Raw genomic sequence first — 23,021 nt, 5'->3', positions numbered from 1 at the left:
TTGGAAAAAAGTTTTCCCGATTTCCTGATTTTTGGAAAAATGTTTACCTGATTTTCCGATTTACGGAAAAAAAGTTTTTCTATTTTCTAGATTTTTGGAGAGATTTCCCAATTTCCGATTTAAAAAAATCAGAAAAACTGGGCTAAGTTTACGGATTTTACTTCGAAATTTTTATCTCACGCAAAATGAACATTTTAAGTTGGCAGGTCTGTAATAGGACTTGGGGAATGACAAAAAAGTTGTGTGATTGTGTTTAAAAATAGGGCGCTGTATCAGGAAAATTTAGAGGTTTACCGTGCAAGAAAATTATGGCCAGCTGTGATCAGGTTAGCTTTAACAGTTAGGTGTTTAAAGATAAAAACGGCAATTATTGCTCTTTTCTCAGCAACTATTGCCGAAAACGTAATGATATGTAAAAACAAAATGTAAAAAGATCATCCTGTATCGATGTTGAAACACAACTAGGAGGAGAAAACAGAACCCTTGTTGTAAGTTTGTTTACATATAACTCGATTTTGCTAGTCTGCATTCTGACAGAAACCAGTTGAAAACAAAAATAAACGAGGCAAAGTGGGCCTACTAATTGCAAGGGTGTCGAATACCACAATACAATAATAAAATAATAAAATCAACTTTTCTTTCCAAAAACGGCAAAAATTGCCAAAACAGCAATTTTCATTTAATTTTTTTACTTTCCTGCTGATTCAGCATGTTATCGATGAAAAAAGTAGTTTTCGGCAATAGTTGCCAAAAAGAGAAATAATTGCCGTTTTTATCTTAAACACCCAACTGATCAAGTCGCAAGCCTCCATAGTTTGGAAAGGGGTCTGATCCCCCCTTTTTGGCATTCCCCCCTTCTTGGCATCCCCCAACCTTTAACCCAAGGGTTTTGGGCTAAATTTTTTATGGTAAAAAGGGAAGGGAAACAGTAAAGAAAAATTAAGTCTGGCAAATATAATACCACTTTTTTTGTGAAAATAAAGAACTTCCTTTCATGCAGATCAAATTTCATAACATTGCTGGAAAATAATCTACAATATTTGTAAGCCCCTCCCTTCTTAAACGATCGCCCCCTCCTTGCTATCCCCACTTTTTAATGAAAATTTCCAATCCCCCTTCTTCACTTTTTTGGAAGGTGTCATCCCCCCTTTAAGAAAGGGCCAGAACTATGGCCTCTAGAGGAAAGTGGTTGTAAAGATATTCAAATTTAATGTCAAAAATTTTTCTAAAAATTTCAAAAAGAAGGTTTAAACCATTGCTTCTAAAATAAGTTTCAAAAATAAAGAAAAAATTCAAATTATGAAAAAGCTTTGAGGGTGCTGATTCCAGAATTTGAATGTTACCAAGCTTGAAAACACGCAGTTTTTACATAGTTTTTGCATTTTAAGGCAAAACTGTAAGCCCTGAAGATTCAAGAGTTTTTGGAGGTCTTCAAAATCCCCATCCAGTGTTATATTCTGCTGAAAAGCTAAGATCATGGGCATTCTTTCAGTAAAAACCGGAGCGCTTTAGCATAATTAAACACAGAAAAAAAGTAAGAAGGGTTCAAAGTTGAAGATCCCAAGACAATCAAATAAAAATTTAAAATTTGTAAAGGAGTTTAGCAGGCACTCCACAGAACTCTCATGTTCCTCCACTCTGTTTGCATAGCAAAGTACATGAGTGTGATTAAATTTTTAGACTCTAAAATTTGAATATCTTCATATCCGCATATCAACAGAAAACTTAAAATAATAACTGTAAACTTATAATATCTTTACAAAGCTGTATGTTTATTTTTATACTTATGAATTCACAAGTTTTCCTTAACTGGGTCATTTATGGTTGAAAGGTATTGCAACAGGGATTTTGAGGAAGAAAAAGTTTTGATTCAACATCAAAAAGCAAAACATTTCAAATGTTTGGTTTGTCACAAGAAATTATATACAGGACCTGGTCTGGCCATTCACTTAATGCAGGTATTTTTCTGTAATCACTTTTTTAGTATTTTGTGAAAAAGCTTAGTTTTTACAAAATTTGTAAATTGACCTAACAGTCCTGAACAGTCCTATGAAAGCCTTATATTATCAAAATAAAACAATCTGCCATAATTTGGAACTAGTATCTTAACTTGAACAATCACTAATTGTTTTGATGATATTTTGTTTAGGTGCATAAGGAGCCCATCACTGCTATTCCCAATTCACTACCACACAGAGGAGATATTGAAGTTGAAATTTACGGCATGGAGGGAATACCTGAAAAAGATATTGAGGAAAAACGAAAGCAAAACAGTAACAGTAAAAAAGCTGGTAAGTTAATATCCAGATACAAAACCCATAACATGGTGGTGTCCTTTTTTTCCTTTGCAAATCTAGAAAGTCAAGTTGGTATAGATAGCTGGGTATATTTCAGCAAATTGATGTTGTCAAGTTTATTTTGACTAATTTGTTTTTCAGTAGAGCGAGCACTAATCCGTTTTATTTTACACCTCTGTAAGTCTGTTTAAAAAGTGCAAACGATTTTAATTCTATCTGAGAAAGTAAGTTATGTTCATTTTAATAAGTTATCCTGAGAAATTCTTTAGTTTACTTTTATTTTCATATTTCTTTAAACCTCAAACTTATTATGTCTAATAAAATCAAAACATATACAAATATACCAATGGATTCGAAAAAAATGCAACTGACACCGGCACTTCGATACTTTTGCCTATCTTCTGCACTTGTGCATTTCAAGTCAAGCAAAATATTAGCATGCGCCCCAGCAAAAAACATTTACCAACACAACAAAGTTTTAACTCATGCACAGCCCGGGGAGAGGGGTACTAGGTTTGCGATGTGACAGGTATGTCGACCCTTTGAGAGACCGAATCGTTTTGGCGACCCTCTGAGAGACTATTTCTCCAATTTTAGCTCAAAATTACCAGATTTTATGACTCTTTGAGGAAATCGATTTTGATGTTTTGTTATTTTGGGACCCTTTCAGAGACTCGATTGCTGATTTATAGTTTTTTTACCCCTTTGAGAGACTTTCAAGGGTTTAAAAAAGGACCCTAATTGCTTGCACATACCTTGCACCCCTTTTGCCCAAGTACAGAACACCCCCATGGTGTCCTCCAGGTTTTCAGGTCCCCCCATCTGGGGCTTAAAACTCGCATTTGGTCTTCTTCTCCCACCTGCCTTTTTTCCAGGGTTCCCTGTATTAGAAGAATATTTTTGTGACCAACGGATTCGCTATATTTTGCATAATAACTTAACAAAAATAACAATTTCCTGCAATGAGCGCACAAATGCTGAAAATATAGACACATTTAATCATCTATTTGAAATAATATCTACCGTCTGCAATTTCTACCCCCACTTCCCATAAAATTTCCTGAAATCCCCCATTTGCATTAGTCCCCCCATCAAAGTGAAAAACTCACTTCCCTCTCCAGGGCAAAAGTTGATTCCCCCCATTTTCTTGATCCCATGCAACCCCCCCCCCCCCCGGATGCACAGCCCTCGAATTTCAGAGAAATGTGCGTCTACACACAAGTGCTGCCTAAATCTGCCTGAAATTTGACGTACTTTTGCAGACCTAGGACTGTTTTTTATCAACAATGAACTGCCGACCCTGACAATACTTGGCTTTGCTTTTAGGAGGTTGGCAAAGAATTGTTTGAATTTTTGGTTTTTGAGGGCATCTTAAAATTTAAACTAATTAACTTCTTGTGATGGTAAAATTTGATTTCAATTTCTTTCATCATAGATAGTGGCAGTGATGATGACTCAGCAGCAAAGAAAGCCAAGACAAGTGCTGCAACTCCACAGATGCCGGGAATGCCACCACACATGATGGGGATGATGGGTATGATGGGTATGCCTCCTCCAGGGATGCCACCCTTCCCAATGCATGGTATGCCTGGGATGCCACCCATGCCTCCTGGTATGCCTCCACCACCAGGTAAAGACATTTCTTTGTGTCTTTGGTTGATGAGAATTTATTTCCTAGTGCTCAAACTTTTTCCGTCTCAGTGAAGTAAATAAGGCAGGTACGTTTTTGTTTTCTGATTTACCATCATTCTGATAGGATTTTTATGGACTGGCAGATGGAGAAAAAAATATTTCTGTTAACCAGAAGATAAAGTAATTGCCTAAAGAGGTATTTCTGACTCAAAATTCTGTGTAATTCACCAAAATTTCAAGATTATGTGCTAAATTGCTATGTGAAATCCGTTTTCTGTCTCAAACGAAAAATCTTTATTTGACCACTGAATTTCAACCTGTTTTTATTTTGCACTTTATTTTATTTTACCTTTTATGTATTACTGTCTCCAACAACAATGGACACCAACTAGGTTCATTCGTTAATTTAATACCTCTTACGAGTACACTAAAGTAACATCTTCTTTTTCAGGCATGCCACCTCCGATGATGCCTGGGTAAAAATAAATTAATTTTGTATCTCCATTATATTCACCTAATGCATTCGTATCATCTTTGAAGTTTTTTTTTAACATTAAGTTATTGAGTAGGGTTTTCAAGGCATTGTTGACTGAAGAGACCATAAAACTTGTTCGAGTTAAGAAAACTTATTCGAGTTAAGAAAACATTCGAGTTATAGGTTTAAGTCAAGTTAAAGGTGTATTTAAATCTTTATACGGTATCACATCCAAACTTATGTTCATTCTCCTGTGCTTTTTATACTATAGTATGTCTCCGATGATGCCTCCAATGTCACAAGGTGCACCTACCCCACCCTCTTCAACCGGATTCTCTGGTCAACCAAGACCTCTTTTCCCTGCTGCAGCTACTTCACAGGTGAGCCTTACTTTTTGGTCAGCCTAAGCTGAGCATTCAAATAGGTAAAATTTTCCACCATCATCATCATAAGACGGCAAAAAAAAAATCCGATTTCCCGATATTTGCACGGATTTCTTTTCGAGTAAACACCGGGATAAAAAACGCGCGCGATTGCATCAGCCATTGGGATTATTGCATCAGCTTCTTTTATCTCCCGAATAATGCGCTATCTCTGTATTCATGATAGCATGATTTTTCTGCTAAATGTATTAGCTTCCCAATAAGTTGCCACTACAGTTGTGAAAATTAAAAACGAGATTTGGCTGGCTTCGCTGGAATGAGAATTTGTACACTTTTTCAATCATCAAGGTGAGACTTCTTTCCTGCCTTTTTTAACAGTGTACTGGCTTTTTATTAGCGTTTAAAAAAAGATAGCAGCAATTGTAATTTTACCTCAGTTGCATAAGCTACAAAGAAAAGATAGCATAAGCTTGTCTGTGTTCAATATCAGACAAGCAGCTACAAAACCCAGAGGTTGCATGCGAGCTCCTTGCATCCTCTTACAAAGCTTACTTAACCTACTTAACTTGCTTAACCTGCTTAACCTGCTTAACCTTGAACCTATTATATCTACTGAACTTACTGTATATATACAAACTATTATTGAATCAAATTAAATTGACTATTATTATATTGAATTGTGCGAAGGGAAATCCGCACCTAGAAACTTGTGCGAAGGGAAATCCGCACCTAGAAACTTGTGCGAAGGGAAATCCGCACCTAGAAACTTGTGCGAAGGGAAATCCGCACTTTGAAACTTACATACGTATACAATAAAAACCTTGTACAAACAAAACCTTTCCCTAATACCTACACCTCTACCTTCTTATACCAAACAAACACGTGAGATAAAATATATACAAATATTCATATACTTTTTGAAAACGTTTCACCTTACTTTTGCTAAAGCTTACAGAATTGCAATATGATATCTATAGAGGCATATCGCGTGTGTATAGGAAGTTTTGCTTTATCAGCTCAGAAAAATGTGAAAGGTATTTCTAAATCTATTAAAATTGGCTCTAACCTTTCAGATTATGCTTTTACTAAACTATTGAAACCAATCAGATTTTTAGCCCTTTTTACACTTCTTTTCTTTGCAATTCCAAAGTCGTACGAGACAACCTTTTTTCAGACACACCTAGATTTTGTCCATCTTTCAAAAAATGGTATTTTTTTTTCAATATCCAAATGCAGCGTTTAATTCAGGAGATCCAAACCTTATTTTTCTCAAAGTTAATTATACCCTTCTATTATCAGGTGATATTGAACTAAACCCAGGTCCAAGAACAACTAAAGAAAACAAAAGTGATCAAGGGTCTGCTACGTACATTGATTTTATAGACATGACCAATTATCAAGTATCTAAAGCTGTTTTAGGTTCCTTTAACCAGGCTAACATAGATTTATTTGGGCAAACCGCAGGAACACAATGTAGTACAAATTCTTTGTATGCGATATTCTGGTCTCATTTTCGACGTGTTTCTATTTGGAAAACTACAGACCTAGATAAAATTTTAATTGAAGGTGATAGGTTGTATAAGCTGTTGAATACAAATGATTATTTATCTGTCGATGAAATGCCACGATTTATCGAAACTAACGGTATTATCACCGAACTTGACTTTTTAAATTTAGAGACTGGCGAAGCTAAACTAATTGATGACTACCCCACGCTTCAAATTCCACTGAGTACTACTCAAAGTCCTGAATTTAATACCTTAATGATTATTGGCGGTTTTATTACTATAGCTATTATGAAAAGGTCCCAATGTTTCTTTGTCTTTGATTCACACAGCCGGGACAGCCGTGGATTACTAGTTGAAAATGGAGATGGAGCTTCGTGCCTTTTAAAGTTTGATAATATTTTTGAACTTGAAAAATATGTTAAGTTTTTTTATTTAGAGTTTCGGGAAAAAGAATTTCAACATTTTCAAATCCAATTTATTCAAATTAATGAACCAAGTGAAGAGCTAAAAAGGATTCTTCAACTAAGTTATTCTCGATTTGCAAAGAAAACTTCCAGTGCGACACCTAAAAAACGTAAAAATAATTGTGCTGATGGAAATACTAGAAAGCGACAAAAAAAACGTCAGCAAAGCAATCAAGCCTATTATGAACAAAATAAAGAAAAGATAAATGAAAACAATAGAGCCTATCATGAGCAAAACAAAGAAAAGATAAATGAAAACAATAAAGCCTATCATGAACAAAACAAAAAAGAAAAGATAAATGAAAACAATAAAGCCTATCATGAACAAAACAAAGAAAAGATAAATGAAAACAATAGAGCCTATCATGAACAAAACAAAGAAAAGATAAATGAAAACAATAAAGCCTATCATGAACAAAACAAAGAAAAGATACGTGAAAATAAAAGAGTTTACTACAAAAGAAATAAGGACACTCTAAAAGCGAAGCAAAAAATTAATGCTCAAAAAAAAAAATCTACTAAGCAGTCTGATGACCCAGTGAAAAGATTTAAAAAGATTATATATGAAGGTCCTTTTTACATATGCGTTTCTTGCCACAGATGTCTATATCGACGTTCAGTTGCTAAATTTTCTCCTGAAAAATACAACATGCCAGAAGACGATTATTGTTTAGAAGTAATTTCTTTCGATGGGAAACTGTATATTTGCAGAACGTGCCACACTAAGCTCAAAAAAGATAATTTACCATGTCAGTCAGTTAAAAACAAACTAAGCCTTGATGAACTACCAACTGAATTCAGTACTCTTCGCAGACTTGAAAAGGTTTTAATTTCTCGTAGAATCTTATTTAAGAAAATTGCAATAATGCCAAAAGGTCAGTTTCCCAAGTTAAAAGGGTCAATTTGTAATGTTCCAATTGACATAGAAGATATTGCTAATACCCTGCCAAGAAAAACTAGTGATAATGGTCTTGTCATAGTTAAACTTAAAAGAAAATTAGAATATAAGGGACATGTAATTTTTGAGGCAATTAGGCCTGATTTTGTTCAGCATATGTTAAATTATTTAAAAGATAACAATCCTCTTTATCAAGACATAGTGATTGATGTCAGTAACATTTCTGATGATGAAACTATGGTTGGAAATAATACAGATGTTACTAACATTAATTCAGCCAGCAATGATAACGAAGAAATTTCTGATGAGGGTAGCAGAACACAAAATACACAGTTTTAGAACTTGAGACAACAGCAAACCCACTTGACGTGTTTCGCTCAAGTGCAAATGAAACAACTCTTATGTCCCATACTCCCACTGAAACAGAAATAGATAATGAAATTTTAACATTAGCACCTGGTCAAGGGAAAAAACCAATTTCTATTTTGAATGATGAAAATTGTGAAATGCTTGCCCATCCTCATTTGTTTCCCAAAGGTAAATTTGGATTCAACGTTCAACGCAATGTTAAATTGAGTCCCTCAAAGTACTTTAACCAACGATTATTGAACTATACTCAAAAATTTGCCTCTGATCCAGACTACATATTTTTTGCTAACTCTGTGATTCAACAAGTCTCTTTGACCAGTCAAATAAATGTTGCCATGAGAAAAGTTGCAGCCTCTAATTTAAATGCTGGAACGTTAAGTCAAAATTTCAAAGAAACAGTGAAACAATTTATTGCAAATGACAAAGCCTTTGCTTTTATGAGTACAGTTAAAGGAACTCCAGCATATTGGAAAAAATTTCAGCAAGAAGTTTTGGCAATGGTTAAACAATTAGGGCCACCAACTTTCTTTTTGGACCTACCCCGGTGGGCTGTAGGTCCTATAAATTAACCTCTGTTCGTTCGTTCGTCCGTTCGTCCGTTCGTCCGTTCGTCCGTTCGTCCGTTCGTCCGTTCGTCCGTTCGTCCGTTCGTTACTAGCTTTTCTCGGGATTGGCTCATTAGTTTTTCCTAATTTTTGGCACAAAGATGCAAAATGGTAATGCCCAAAATGTGACGGAGCCCGATTTTCGAAAAAAATTCATTTCCGGCCGAAAATGCCGGAAATATGCCGGAAAAACCGGTTTTTTGGCATTTTCTCGAGATTTCATCATTAGTTTTTTCTGATTTTTTGCACAAAGATGCGTATTAGCAATGCCTAAAACATGGATTAGTCCGATTTTTGAGAAAAATTCTATTCCGGCTGAAAATGCCGGAAATATCCCGGAAATCGCCGTTTTTTTGCAGATTTTCATTGGACTTTTTCCTTATATTTCGTTGTTTTTTCACACAAAAACATTATTTGTAGCAATGCCCACCATCAAGCATGGTTTAATTGTCAATAAAAGTGATTTTTGAAGCCGGAACTTTCTAAAAATCGCCGGAACAGCCTATTTTCCTTTCGCCGCCGCCGGAAAAACGGTATTTCTTGAATTTCTCGAGCTGTACTTTATATTTTTTCATGAAATTTTGCACACTGATGCAAAATGGCAATACCTAAAATATGACAGAGCCTGATTTTCAATTAACGTACTTTTCCGGCCGAAAATGCCGGAAATATGCCGGAAAAACCGGTTTTTGGCATTTTCTCGAGATTTCATCATTAGTTTTTTCTGATTTTTTGCACAAAGATGCGTATTAACAATGTCTAAAACATGGCCTAGTCCGATTTTTGAGAAAAATTCTATTCCGGCTGAAAATGCCGGAAATATCCCGGAAATCGCCGCTTTTGCAGATTTTTTCATCATCGGACTTTTTCCTTATATTTCGTTGTTTTCGTTTTTTTTTTTTCACACAAAAACATTATTGATAGCAATGCCCACCATCAAGCATGGTTTAATTGTCAATAAAAGTGATTTTTGAAGCCGAAACTTTCTAAAAATCGCCGGAACAGTCTATTTTCGCCGGAAAAACGGTATTTCTTGAATTTCTCGAGCTGTACTTTATATTTTTTCATGAAATTTTGCACACTGATGCAAAATGACAATACCTAAAATGTGATGGAGCCCGATTTTCGAAAAGTATTTTTTCCCGGCCGAAAATGCCAGAAATATGCCGGAAAACCGTTTTTTTTTACATTTTCTCGAATTTTCATTCATCTTTAGCTTTTTCTGATTTTTTGCAGAAAGATGCGTATTTGCAATGCTCAAAACATGGCCGAGTTCGATTTTTGAGAAAAAAATTTTTCCGTTTGAAAATGCCGGAAATCGCCGTCTTTGCAGATTTTCATTATATGTTTTCCTTGTATTTCTATGTTCTTCACACAAAAACATTATTGATAACAATGCTCACCATCAAGCATGATTCAATTGTCAATAAAACTGATTTTTGCGACCAGAACTTTCTATTAATTTTTCCCTACAACCCTTCCCTCTCCCCCCATCAATAATCAATGATGAATTTATTGCGTTATGCATTTTCGCTAAACGATATATTTTCTGACTGATTTTTTTCTCCTCGCATTGCTATCTAACTTTCATCATCAGGTAGGTCCATTCAGCATCTAGCTTGTTGACTTTAAGCTGTGCTGATCTAAGATGGAATGAATTGATCTCCATAATTTACAAACTCAAGGGTCAAAATGTTACTAACAAATTTATTGAGAATCTTTCTTATCATGAAAGGTGTGATTTGTTAAATAGCAATCCTGTTCTAGTAGCAAGGCACTTTCAATATAGAGTTGAAGTATTTTTTAAAGAAATTGTTTTAGATGGTCCACTTGGCAAAACAACTTATTATGCTATTCGGGTTGAATTTCAAGTACGGGGAAGCCCTCATATTCATTCTTTTCTTTGGATTTTGAATGCGCCAACATTAACTCCGGAAACAAAATCTGAATACGTAGAATTTGTTGATAAAATCATTAAAGTTTGTTTACCATCACAACAAGAAGATCCAGAATTGTTTAACCTTGTAAAAACCTATCAATTACATCGTCATTCGAAAACTTGTCGTAAATATAAAAATACACCTTGTAGATTTCATTTCGGCAAATTTTTTTCTGAGAGAACTATTGTTTCAGAGCCTTTGCCACAAGAATTGCCACAAGAGCAAAAACGAACAATACTGTCACTGAGAAAAGAAGTATTAAGTAAAGTAAGGACATATATAAATGAAAATCTTAATCCAAGTAAAAGAAATTTTTTTAACCCAGATGCTGAAAATTTCAGTCCTGTTCCAACCATAGATGAAATACTTAATGAATTAGATATTCCCAAGAATGATTATGAATATGCTCTGTCAGTATCTGAAGATGATGATTTTCCACCTATATTGAAGCGTGATTCAAATGCGTGTTTTTGTAAACAATTTATTTTACTGAGGGTCTGAAAGCTTGGCAAGCAAATCTGGATATTCAGCCTGTATTTAATTATTACAAGGCTGTTACTTACATGTGTGCATATTTGTCCAAAACTGAAGATGAAGTGTCTCATGCTATGAACCAAGCTGTTCAAGAAGCATTCGAAAACGATTTAGACAAATATCAGCAAATGAAATCTATTGCGCATGCTTATGTTTCAAAACGGGAAGTATCGGTGCAAGAAGCTGTATATCTTAGCATGCCTGAATTATGGCTAAGAAAAGTATTTCCAGGTGTAACCTTTGCAAACACCAATGTACCAGAGAAAAGATTTAGAATGTGCCTTAGTGAAAATGAAATAAGTGAGCTTCCTGAAGATAGTACCTCGATATTCAAAAAGAATATGCTAGAGACCGATATTGTGATAGACCAACCAACAACTATGCTAATGGAATTTATGTGTCTGTTTCAAACACGTGTTATGCTGAATTTTTTGAGGTTTTTATAGTATCATGTATGTAGAGAATAAAGAAAATGATTGCCAGCCCAATGAACTTGTAGATGATCTAGTTGAATCAAATCATCCAACAAATGGGTACCCAAATATTGTTCCACTCTTGTCCAGTCGAGATAAACTAAAATGTCGTAAAGTTCCATTAGTACTCCGCCTTCATGAGCCAAATAGAAACAAGCACCCCGAAGATTATGCTCATCATCTGTTAATGTTATATTATCCTTTTCGTAATGAAAAATGAGTTACTCTCTCAGGAACACAATTCTTACACACAGAAACTATTTGAATTGAACCAGGTGTTGTAGAAATGATTGAAAGGAACAGAGCTTTGATCCAACCATATTCTGGTTTAGTAGATGATGCATTAGTAAGGTTTAGAACTGACATCACGCTCAATATGAATGACTTTGAACAGCAGGAAAATGATGAAAACAAATGCTGAGCTTGAAAGTAATACTGCAAATAATAATGATGAATCAGATGATGAAGCTAATGAAGACACAGTACCATTTAGGGCAGCAATACCAATGGAATCTATTTTGCTTCCTGATAATGAAATAAATACTCGTATAAGATCTCTTAATCCTCAACAGAGAGAAATTTTTGATGTAATACACAAATGGGGAAGAAATTTTGTAAAAAACCTGTCTTCTAAAGATCCTAAAATTGTAGAGCCATTCCATATTTTCTTAACCGGGTGGCGGAGGTGTGGGAAAAAGCCATTTACTTACAACAATTTATCACTCATTGTCTAAACTTTTAATGTACAGAGGAGGAGAACCTACTAAACAAAGGATTCTTGTGCTTGCCCCAACAGGTGTAGCAGCGATCAATGTCAATGGAACCACAATTCACACTGGTTTTGATTATTCCTACAAAAAGCTATTTCCCCTTGAATGCTATGTCAAAACAAAATTTGCAAAAAAAACTTGCTTGCGTTGAGATTATAATGATAGATGAAATTTCCATGGTACCTAGTCGCTTATTTCGAAATATTGATTCAAGGTTACGTGAAATATTCAGTTCTGATAAACCTTTTGGTGGAAAATCAGTCTTACTTTGTGGTGATTTGTATCAACTCCCACCAATTTACAGAGATCCAATTTACAAAGCTGATTGTTCATCTATGCAAAGTATTGTCGGATTTGAATTATGGAGAAGTTTCCAAATGGCAGAATTGACTGAGGTCATGAGACAGAGAGATGATATAGATTTTGTAGATCTATTAAATCAAGTACGTTTAGGTGAACTTGATGAAGAAAAAGAAGAACTTTTAAAATCTAGATTCATTACAAAAGACAGTCCAGACTACCCTGCTAATATAACTCATATTTATGCAGGAAATAAGCCAGTAGATTTATACAATTTGCAAATGCTTGAAAAATTACCGACTGAAAAGCATCTGATTCTTGCACAAGATGAGGTACCAAAAAATCTAACAAGAAGTGATTTGAATTTTATTGAAAATGCTAAAGCAAGAGATACAGGTGGTCTGGCTCGTATTATTGAAATGAAAGTAGGTGCTCGTGTTTTGATATCAAAAAATATTGACATTGCTGATAGATTAGTCATGGACAAGTTGGAACAGTTATGAGATTCAAATTTGATTGCAATAATAAAATATCTGGTTTCTATGTAAAACTTGATGATGTCACTGCAGGTAAAAAAGGAACCAATTTGGATAGTGTAAGTAGAGAAAACAATTGGACTTTGATCGAAAGAGCAGAATCTACCTTTGCGACTAGAAAAAATAAGCAAAAGTCACCTATGGTTAGAAGAACTCAATTTCCACTGATACTATCATATGCATGTACTAGTCACAAAGTCCAAGGGCTAACACTTCAATCAGCAGTCGTAAGCTTTGAATTATTTGGTCAAAGATATTTCAATGAAGGTCAAATGTATGTTAATTTGTCAAGGGTAACTGACATAAACGGACTATTCCTAATTGGTGAATATAGTAGAAATGCTATCAGAGTCAACACTGAAGCAGGGCTTGATATGAACGTTTGAGAAGAAATTGTTGTTTGCAAAAGGTTCAAACTTTTTCATCTGTTTCTACCTCTCCCAAGCATTTAAATATCTCCCTTCTTAATATTCGCTCGATGAATAAACATGCTGTTGACCTAAAAAAATCTGAAAATTTAATGAACAGTGACTTGTTATGCCTTACTGAAACTCAGCTATCACCTACAAGTGATACTAGTGGAATTGATCAAACATTAAATGGTTTTAATATTGAGTATAACAACAATTCAATCGTATTGCAACTGACAAGTTATGATGATGTAGACATTATTGTGGGAGATTTCAATATTGATGCACTAGATCCAACAAATCAAGACCTAAACGAAATACTTTCTTCATTCAAAATGATAGTGAATGAACCAACTCATCTTGCTGGTGGCCTTCTGGACCATGTTTATATAAAAACAAGTTTTATTAGCCAGAGAGAAGTGAACTGCTTTATAAAGGATATTTATTTCTCCGACCATGATGGAGTTTGTTTCACTATTGTGAGTGATTCTTAAATTCTTTTAACTGCTTGGACTGCTTGAACTGCTTGATATGGGGGGGGGGGGGGTGTACAGTTTGGAGGGTGGGATACATAAGGGATACAAAATTCTTCATAAGAGCAAAGTTTCTAATATTCACTATAAAGTCGATTCAGTACATTTATAAATAAATAAATCACAGCTTATTCTGGTGAATTTTGAATCCCTTACGTATCTATCTTAGAAGAAAAAAATAAAAACTGACAATAAGGAATTTGTCTTAAAAAAGTTTTTAGTGCCTTTAAAAGGAAAGAAACTTTCTTGTAAATTTTAATCTTTTGGATGGTTATGCATTTCTTTAAAACGTCACTTGTCACTTTTGAGTGGACACGATACTAGTTGCAAAAGACATTTTCCTCATTCACATTATTTTTTATAATTTTATGTACAGTATTTTAAAAATGTGGATTTTAAGAATTTTTTTTTATCAAATTGGAATATTAATTTTGTACATTCTTTATATATTTTTTTAGTTAAAATTTGAATTATGATATGCATTAACTTTTTAATTTTTTTTTTGAAAATTCTTTTTGCACTTTTTATAGTATTTTTTAATCAACTCATCAATTTATACAAAATTTAGAATTACAAAATGAACAAAATGAACAATACAAATAAAAACCCTGGACTAAAACTATGTTGGACTGGACTGGAATATTATTTGCGTGTTAATCGTTCTGCTGTAACTAAAATTATATGCTTGGCTGGAGAAAATATATGGGCATTTGTATGATATGATGCTGGTAATTTGTTAATGGTTTTGTTGTAGTATTAATTCCTGTTACGTAATATTGTTGGTAGAATGAGGCAACCTAAAAGAAAAGAAACTAATTTTTGATTCATTGGCAACTTGGAATAAACATTGATTTCACACCACCAAATTCAGCAACTCTAGATGCTACAAAAGTCACAAAAACAAGAGGTTAGTAAGACTTGATAAACTTTGAGAGAATACTACTCGAGTACTATATACTTCAAAGTCACAATTTATGATTCTCTGCTTAAAAAAATTGACAAATAGGTATATTCTTAACAATGGTTGGTATTTTTACAGACAATTGGTATAAAATCTATTGAAGTGGTTATCAAACACGTTTTCTCTGAAAAGAAAATATACAAATAAATACATTGGGGTGTCTAGTGCCTTTTAATTTTATATTTTACTCTGTTATTTTAGATATCAATCAACGATCAATTGTCATTTGGCTGTCATGTCTCGTTAACAATTGACACTGTGTTACTCCGAACTCAAAGTCGCTACAAAGCACATTCAGGTATTTTAATTAAACCTTACAAAACATTTAAAAACCTGAAGGCTTTTCTATTTTCTTACATAAGAAACTGTCACATTTGCTGAATGTCCTCATTCACCAAATAACTTATAAAGTTTATATCATCACCTTTTATTTTTATTTTTTGTTTTCTCTACCAGATTATATACGATCAACAACAACGTTTCAATCAATCGGTATGCTGTTCAATTGTCAAATTGTCGTCAAAGAAAAACCGACTTACGACCATTTAAATTTTGTTCATAATAGAGTTATTTGTTGCTGATTTTGAAATTCATAACGTTTCTTCGCTCAGTGAATGAAAGTGATCAAAATGATATCATAAGTGTTATCTATACTTGTCCATTAACCATTTCGTATTGCATTGTTTTGTTTTGCTTGATTATTGCAAAGATGCTGCTGGGATAAATATAACGAACTATTATTTGAAAAAAAAACTATTTCTATTTGTTAAAGTAAATGGTCAGTCTATGTGACCTGTCAATTGAATTTTTGATAGAATCTTTGTATAAGTTTATAACAGGACATATCTAAAATTTTGTGATTTGTCCCTAAATTTTTACTTTATCTTCAAAATGTTAAATGTTGAATTTAAATGCTTTAGATACGGAATGTCAATTTTCTATTCAATCTTACTACTAGGAGTTTTGAGTAACCTGGAGAAACATTTAGGCAAAATGTGATTTTCTAGCTCTATTAAGTTTTCCAATGTTGCTTGATTCTTTATGCATATAGTCTTTCCTTCCATCGCAGCTATTTAACTTCTTTACAAACGATCCAACTAATAATCTAACTATATTGGCTGACCTTCCAGCCTCGGCTGGTTTATCTTTAATTGTAATTGCAACTTTTTGCCAGCCTCTTTTAAACTAACGTTTCTTGGTCAACAAAGACCTGCTACTTATATCGTACAATGTAAGAATGCATTAATTCTAAAATCGATAACAAAACAGTCAAAATCATGCTAGTTTAATTACGTTTTATATTAAATTTTTCTTAACTATACATTTGACTTTGATTTTTAGTATCTATTGAAATTTTAGACCCACATAATTTTTACAAAAAGAGGCTAAGAGGATAGAGCCAACGCTTGACCTTAACCTATAATTTTACCCGACATTATTTATTTATTTATCCTGTTTGAAAATTGTCGTTTTTTATGTACTTTTTTCCTATACAGATTTGCCTCTAATGTCATTTTTGAGTGGCCTGATTCGCGTACGCCTCTCACAAGAGAGTTTTTCTAAATGCATTGTTGTTTTAAATGAGTCAAATATTCTTATTGGTATATATTTTCGCGTGTTACAAATTTTCGCGAATCGCGACAAAAAACGTGTTTCGCGTGTATTAAATTTCGCGATTGCCGACTTCTGGAAAATTTTCGCGTGCATTAAATGTCGCGATTCACCTAACTAGGTATTTTCAGAAAGTGGGAATATAAAGCAAGAAAAAGACTGATTTTGCTTGAAACACAACGTTTTTGATGTAAAAAAATTCTAACAAAATACTAAGAAAATTTTTTTCGCGTGTATTTAATTTCGCGATTTTGTAATTTTGAAAAATTTAAACAGTATTAAATTTCGCGAAAATTGACCAAAAAACTCGTGAAATTAAGTACCCGCGAAAATTTGTAACACGCGAAAATATATACCAATAAGGTATTCTTGTTTGTTCACGGTACAACAATAAGTTTGATTCAATCTTAGGTTGGTGGAAAGTCTAGCGGTCCTGTTGGTGCTGATTTTAAACCGTTAAACCCAGGTAAGGACAAGTCACTTCTTTCACAAATTCAAACTGTGAAATAATAACACCATTCTTTATGTTTCAGGGTAATTGTTTTGATCAATTTATTGAGATTTATTTTCTTGAACATTTTTTCCAGATATTTTGGACTGGCTCCAATATTTCTTTGCACCAGTGAGTCGATGTCAATTTATTTCAATAACAGTTAGTGATAAAAACCCCTGTCATCTCATTCTTTAAGGGGGGAGATGTCTTAACTAGACTGTTTTTCGCCGATGTTGGCGCTTACTAGCTTTTACATGACATATCGCCTTTATACAAACAGTCTTTTTAACCCTAGTTTGAGTTCTTTTTTAAAAAGAATCCCCGCCTATGAGGAGTGTTTTACCTACTGTAATACCAGGCTCTACAAAAGCTCAGTGATAAAAACCTCAGTGATTTGGAATGATCCAATAACTCAAAGCCAATCTATTCTGATTTGAGTGATCCAACTTTTACCTAGGGCTGGCTAGTCCCCGCAAGTACCTTAAGGGAACTTATTTCGGCGAATTTTACAAAAAACTATCAAGTAATTAAACTAGGCGGCACATGAAATGTTCTATGAAATGTGGATGGTTTTGCACATATTTTTTTGTTTTGTTAAAACCAGGCTAATCTTCAAAAACAATGACGTCTAGTATAGGGTAGGATTTTTGCTGCTTGCCAATTATTAGTTCCCTCAAGGTATTTTGCGAAACAACCTAACTTTTACCATTGGTTAATTGAGTCTAAGAACACTGAGTACAGGCGCTTGTTAAGCTTTCAATCATTTATATACGATACAGGTGCTATAAATTCTGTATGTCAAGCCATATGACTGAGATGGTTAATCAGAAAATATTTCACGTAAACTCATAGTAGGTGCAAAAATAGGTGATGAAAGTGTGAAAATGTTTTTATTTAGCTCGATGACTTCTTATTAATGGTCAATACTATTATTTTTTACCTCCGGTTATTATTTTTTCCAGGGTTTGTTCTAACCTTAAAATGAAACAACATGTTATTCCTAATATTTACAGACCCACAACCATTTACTGTCTTATCAGCATTCTCAATTTAGACTATTTTTAGATTAGACAAAATCTTACCTTTTGAATTGTATTTACTCGACATGTACTTTCTATGCTCCCTATTTTCTGAAGCCATTTTCTTTATTAATCAAGGTTGTGGTCCTTTACTGACGGATGCTATTTTTCCTTCTGGTAATCTAGACCCCTTTTGTATCACTCAGATATCCTTCAAACAAGAATTTTTCAAGGTCTCATTAATGGCTCCCGGTAGAAAAATTCCCAATTTGAATAAAACCGAAATGCATAGTTCTCTTCGACCTAGCAAAGAAACCTGCCATTTTCAGAATATTAATCATTTCAATTTCATTAACTTAACATTGTTCACATTCACCAGGAGATGATGACGCTGGTTTGAATTACAGTGTACCGAAAGCTACTCATATTCCACAAGTCACTGCTACCAGTCGTATCATTCATCCCGATGAAGATAATTCACTTGTAAGTCAATTGAGCTTTTCCTGAAAAAAATATCTGCATGGAGTGGAGAATATCTTGTTTTTTCAATGACCCACCTTTGGACATTTCGATTCACCCCGGACATTGCAAGGTTACCCTATGGATATGATGGTTATGCAGAATTTTTTCGATACCCATAGACAGTCTATCTTCCCCCTCCTATGAACGGTTTTTCTATATGCTGCTTTCAGAATTTGATTTTAAAGTTGACGCCAAAAACCATAGTTTTTAGGCTTTTTTGCTCAGGACTTTTAGTAGAGGGCATTTTGTAAAATCGCTCGACTGTTTTGTTAGAAGCACTTGTTATACATTTTTGGAAAGCTAAGGGGTAGGGGAATCGAAATTACTATGTTTCCAATTTTTTTTTCGGACACTTTGTGTGATTTTCGGACAAATATGACGGTCTCAGGCAAAAATCATAGGGTTAAAAATTAATGAAAATTTTAGCTCGAGAAAACGGAGACCTGTTGTATATTTTTGGAAAGCTCTCAAAAAATTAAGATTAGAGATATATTGCAAGTATACTAGGTGATTTCTGTACCTAACTCGAGATATTAACCCTATTTCCTCGTCGTTCTTTTTTTCCAACCCTCGGCTAATTATTTTTAGAATTCCTAGATGAGAATTTTCGAGATTTTTATTCAGTTCAGTGTTTCAGTTTTATAATACCAAGCGATATAGTATTGTTATTAACATCCATTTGTCATTTCTATATTTCTAGGAGGAATTGAAATGTAAATTGGAGAAATATCATCTTCGTCTGCAGAAGGAAAAAGGTCCACCACCTGGACCTCCAGGTCCGCCGCCTATGAACATGATGGGTGGTCCACCTCAACGAATGATGGGTCCCCCTGGACGACCACCTGTCCCACCGCCGGGAATGCCGCCTCCTGGAATGACACCTCCTGGAATGGCACCTCGTCCAGGTTAGATTGATCATTCCCGTCTCTCTTTCAGAGAACACAGTAATGACCAGTTCTACCTACACCTGCAATGCATGTCTTAAATCCATATCGGATAAATCCCAGCACAATTCATTATTCTAGCACTTTGAAGACCGTGAATTTTTCACCCTCATCTACTTACACTTATTTCTCCGATTTGTTCCAGGAATGTCGCCCATGAACCGAGGACCGAGACCACCGCCTGGCCCACCCCAAGGGCGTTATGGACCACCACCACCTATGAATGGTGAACCTCAACCTTTGATGTCCCAACCTGTTCAACCACGTCCTCCTTTTAATAATCCGCCCTCAGGTGGGTGGAGTCGACCGCCACCAAGACCTCCATTCTAGTGGGGAATGCTATTAAACTTCGAATATGAACTTTCGTCATTGCGGAGGGCAAGACTTATTTCAACATATTGAAAAAAGAGGGAATTATTCAATCTTGATGGATTATATTATACGCATGGAAAAGTTTGAAATCCTAATAAACTTTCAATCGATTGCTTTTAAAAATTTGTATTTTTTAATTCAAGAAAATAAGTTGGTTTTTACAAAAAAGATAGGACTATGATACAAAACATTAAAAACAATCTGTGTTCACCGAATAAAAATTCATCGGAATATGCCTTACAAAAATTATTCGAAAAAGAGGTGTGTTTTTGTTCATGATAGAAAATTTTCTGTATTACTTTCTCGAACTCGTTGAAGAAATTTATTTCCTGACACACAGTGATGATTGGCTCTTGTATTTCCTGTAATGAAAAAGAGGGTTAAAATTGTAATAAATCTCCATAAGTAATTCACAATAAATGTATACATAAGACGATATAAGTTTTCAAACCAAATTTGACATCTTTATTTTAAATTATATTTTACCTTTACGTATAACATCGAATGTTGAAGAAGTGGTTTTCACAACTTTTTTCAGATCTGGTGATTTTGAACCTTGGTTAATAACATTCGTGCCTGATGAGTTCGTCGGAGATCTTCTAGGTATCTGAAAAAATCGACAAACAAATCAGTATCAGCATCAAAAACAATATTCTATCTACCCAAAGTTTGCACCACATTTGCTTTTACTGATGAACGCGATTTGTCATCAAAATCGTAAAAAAACAAAGGAATTTGGTCGAGTTGACATTATTTAGAAGTGAAACAAATTGTGTTTTTTCATGTGTTATTCTCAAACAAAGCGACTGCTTCCTTGTCAGGCTCATATGGCAATGCTCATAAAATAAATATATAAACTTAAACGAGGCTTATCGGGAAGGGGGCTAGATACTCGATTCATTTAACCAAGACATTAGATCCTTAGATTGAGTTGGATGGGATCTATCAACAGAACTACCACTTACTTTGTTATTATTGTGAGATAACGACTGCAGCATGTTAGAACCCTTCATTTGGTGAAACCCTATTGCTCTATGTGTCTGGCTAATGCCAAGTAAATGTGGATTCTAAAATGAGAGAAACGTAAAATAATGTTCAAGCTTCAAAACAAGATCTGATGAGCCAAATTATCAAAACCATAGAGTGTGGATTTGTATTAACAGTCTTAACCCTAAAACATTGAGTCAAAGATAAAGAGGAATCGTTCTTAGGGAAGCAAAAATGATCACTTAAAATTTCCGCCGCATTTCGGGCCGTCCACATAGTACGTACACACTAAGGGAGAGGGGGTCTCTTAAAAGCGTATGATGCTTGCGTACAGGGGGGGGGGTAGGGGTCAATGAAAAATGTAAGTACGCAGAGAAAGATTTTTCATAGTCCTTTTTTGCTTATAAAATCTTTTGAAAGAGAATTATACGCATCAATAATAATGGCTTCCAATCCTTACAGTATAAGATTCGACTATACCCAATTGCCCTAAAACCACAAGAGGATGGGACTTGGATTTGCTTTATAGATTATTTAAGTTTCTGCAGGGTGGTAGTGTAAAAACCAAAAAATCTGAAGTAACATTTTTTCTATTTTTTTCACTTTTTGGGAAAATTTTTCCTGGAAGTTATTATTAGAAAAATAATTGATTTTTTTGGAAAAGTATCTTAAAAATTTCCATACATGTTTTTTTTATAAGCATACGAAGGCCCAGATTTGCAGAATTCCTAAGCATAGCGTATGTCAGCCTGAAATAAGTTGTCATTTTTTATCTGTTTAAAAAGGTTTGGTTAGAGGTCAAGTAAAATAAAAGACGTTCCACGGCTAGCTACATTCCACTACTCCCAAAATCTGAACAAAATTTCTGAAATTTCACTAAAAACTTGGCTCGAGGTGAATTATAAGCATAATTTATAATAAGCATAAGCTATGCCTGGATGCTTTGAAAGCTTAAGCATACACGGGCCTGACCAAGGGGCATACACTTGCTTATAAAAAAAACATGTCAAGTAAAATTTTTGTAATATTTTTGAAAAAATAATGTGAATGCTTTGATTTTGATAGTAACTCAAATCGATTGAACTTATTTCGACCTTATTATTGAATTAAGTATTGTCTTTACCTGTTGTATCGTAGCAAAATTGAATCGTTTAGGATGTTCTGTAAATGCTGCCATTGATTTATCTCCAATCACGAAATGATTTTTGTGCTGCGAGGGATAAGGTCTTCGTTGAATACAAGGCAATAGATCTTTTTTCCCGCTGAAACTCTACATTGAAAAGTATAATTATTTACTTTGATTATTTTTCTGTCCATCTAATCATTGATAAGTGGCATTAGGCACGATCCCATATACATGCCAAATACCCGCGCGGGATTGTCACCTGCTGTAGCCTTAAATGCATTTAAAAGATAAAGGAAACTTACTTTGAAGAGAACTAATATTGACGAATGAAAGGCTAAAATCTGTCTTATCTTCGCCTTATTTTGAGCAATCTCGATGAATGCACTTCCATAGGACTGTTTCTGTAGTTCGAGGAAAAACTTGGAGTGAAAATTGAAAAATATTGATGCGATAGATAACACCGCGATGATGGGTGATGGGATAGGGGAAATACGCGTAAATCTAATTTATGTCATACATGTTTTGTATTAGAACGGTATTCCTGAGTGATATTCGATTTATCCCCTAAGATTAAAGTGGTCGTATGCATCAACCGTGTTCCTTTCTTTGGGATGTTATGATTCTCCTGCTGTTGCTGCTCGCAAAGAAATGTCTTTTTCTTGTGCTGCGCCGTCTTTTCATCATCGATTATTGTCAGGTATCTTGAGTGGTTTGTGAGTGCTGTTGTAGTAACACGACCCTGACCTATTTGAGAAAGAGCCATATCATCCAGATGCTTACTGACTGAGTCGTCTTGCAAACAACGACGAGTCCTGGACGTTATGTAGTCTGCGAATTAGATTAACTTTCTGATGTTCAC

The 23,021-nt window shown here is 34.4% G+C and overlaps 2 protein-coding genes across 2 annotated transcripts in view; one reads left to right on the top strand and one right to left on the bottom strand.

Moving 5' to 3' along the window:
- The window catches only part of LOC136810846 (BUB3-interacting and GLEBS motif-containing protein ZNF207-like), a 25,446-nt gene extending 5,197 nt beyond the window's left edge, over positions 1–20,249 (top strand). The window contains exons 2-10 of the mRNA XM_067067431.1: positions 1,832–1,958; positions 2,150–2,291; positions 3,733–3,927; positions 4,381–4,405; positions 4,676–4,784; positions 17,111–17,165; positions 18,591–18,694; positions 19,434–19,638; positions 19,823–20,249. Of these exons, the coding sequence (XP_066923532.1) occupies positions 1,832–1,958; positions 2,150–2,291; positions 3,733–3,927; positions 4,381–4,405; positions 4,676–4,784; positions 17,111–17,165; positions 18,591–18,694; positions 19,434–19,638; positions 19,823–20,007 (1,147 nt within the window). The 3' untranslated portion in view covers positions 20,008–20,249. The remainder of the gene's footprint in view (positions 1–1,831; positions 1,959–2,149; positions 2,292–3,732; positions 3,928–4,380; positions 4,406–4,675; positions 4,785–17,110; positions 17,166–18,590; positions 18,695–19,433; positions 19,639–19,822) is intronic.
- Positions 20,160–23,021, bottom strand: LOC136810847 (uncharacterized). The gene is made up of 5 exons (XM_067067432.1): positions 22,680–23,021; positions 22,160–22,306; positions 21,015–21,116; positions 20,536–20,656; positions 20,160–20,411 (listed from the first exon to the last, which is right to left on the bottom strand). Exons 1-5 carry the CDS (start codon positions 22,923–22,925, stop codon positions 20,323–20,325), a joined length of 705 nt encoding a protein of 234 aa, XP_066923533.1. The 5' UTR covers positions 22,926–23,021; the 3' UTR covers positions 20,160–20,322.

This window comes from Clytia hemisphaerica, unplaced genomic scaffold, assembly GCF_902728285.1.
Source record: "Clytia hemisphaerica strain Z4C2 unplaced genomic scaffold, Clytia hemisphaerica genome assembly, whole genome shotgun sequence".
Classification (NCBI taxonomy): domain Eukaryota; kingdom Metazoa; phylum Cnidaria; class Hydrozoa; order Leptothecata; family Clytiidae; genus Clytia; species Clytia hemisphaerica.
Note: the sequence above shows the minus strand (reverse complement) of the source record. Positions and strands in the feature narration are given on the sequence as shown.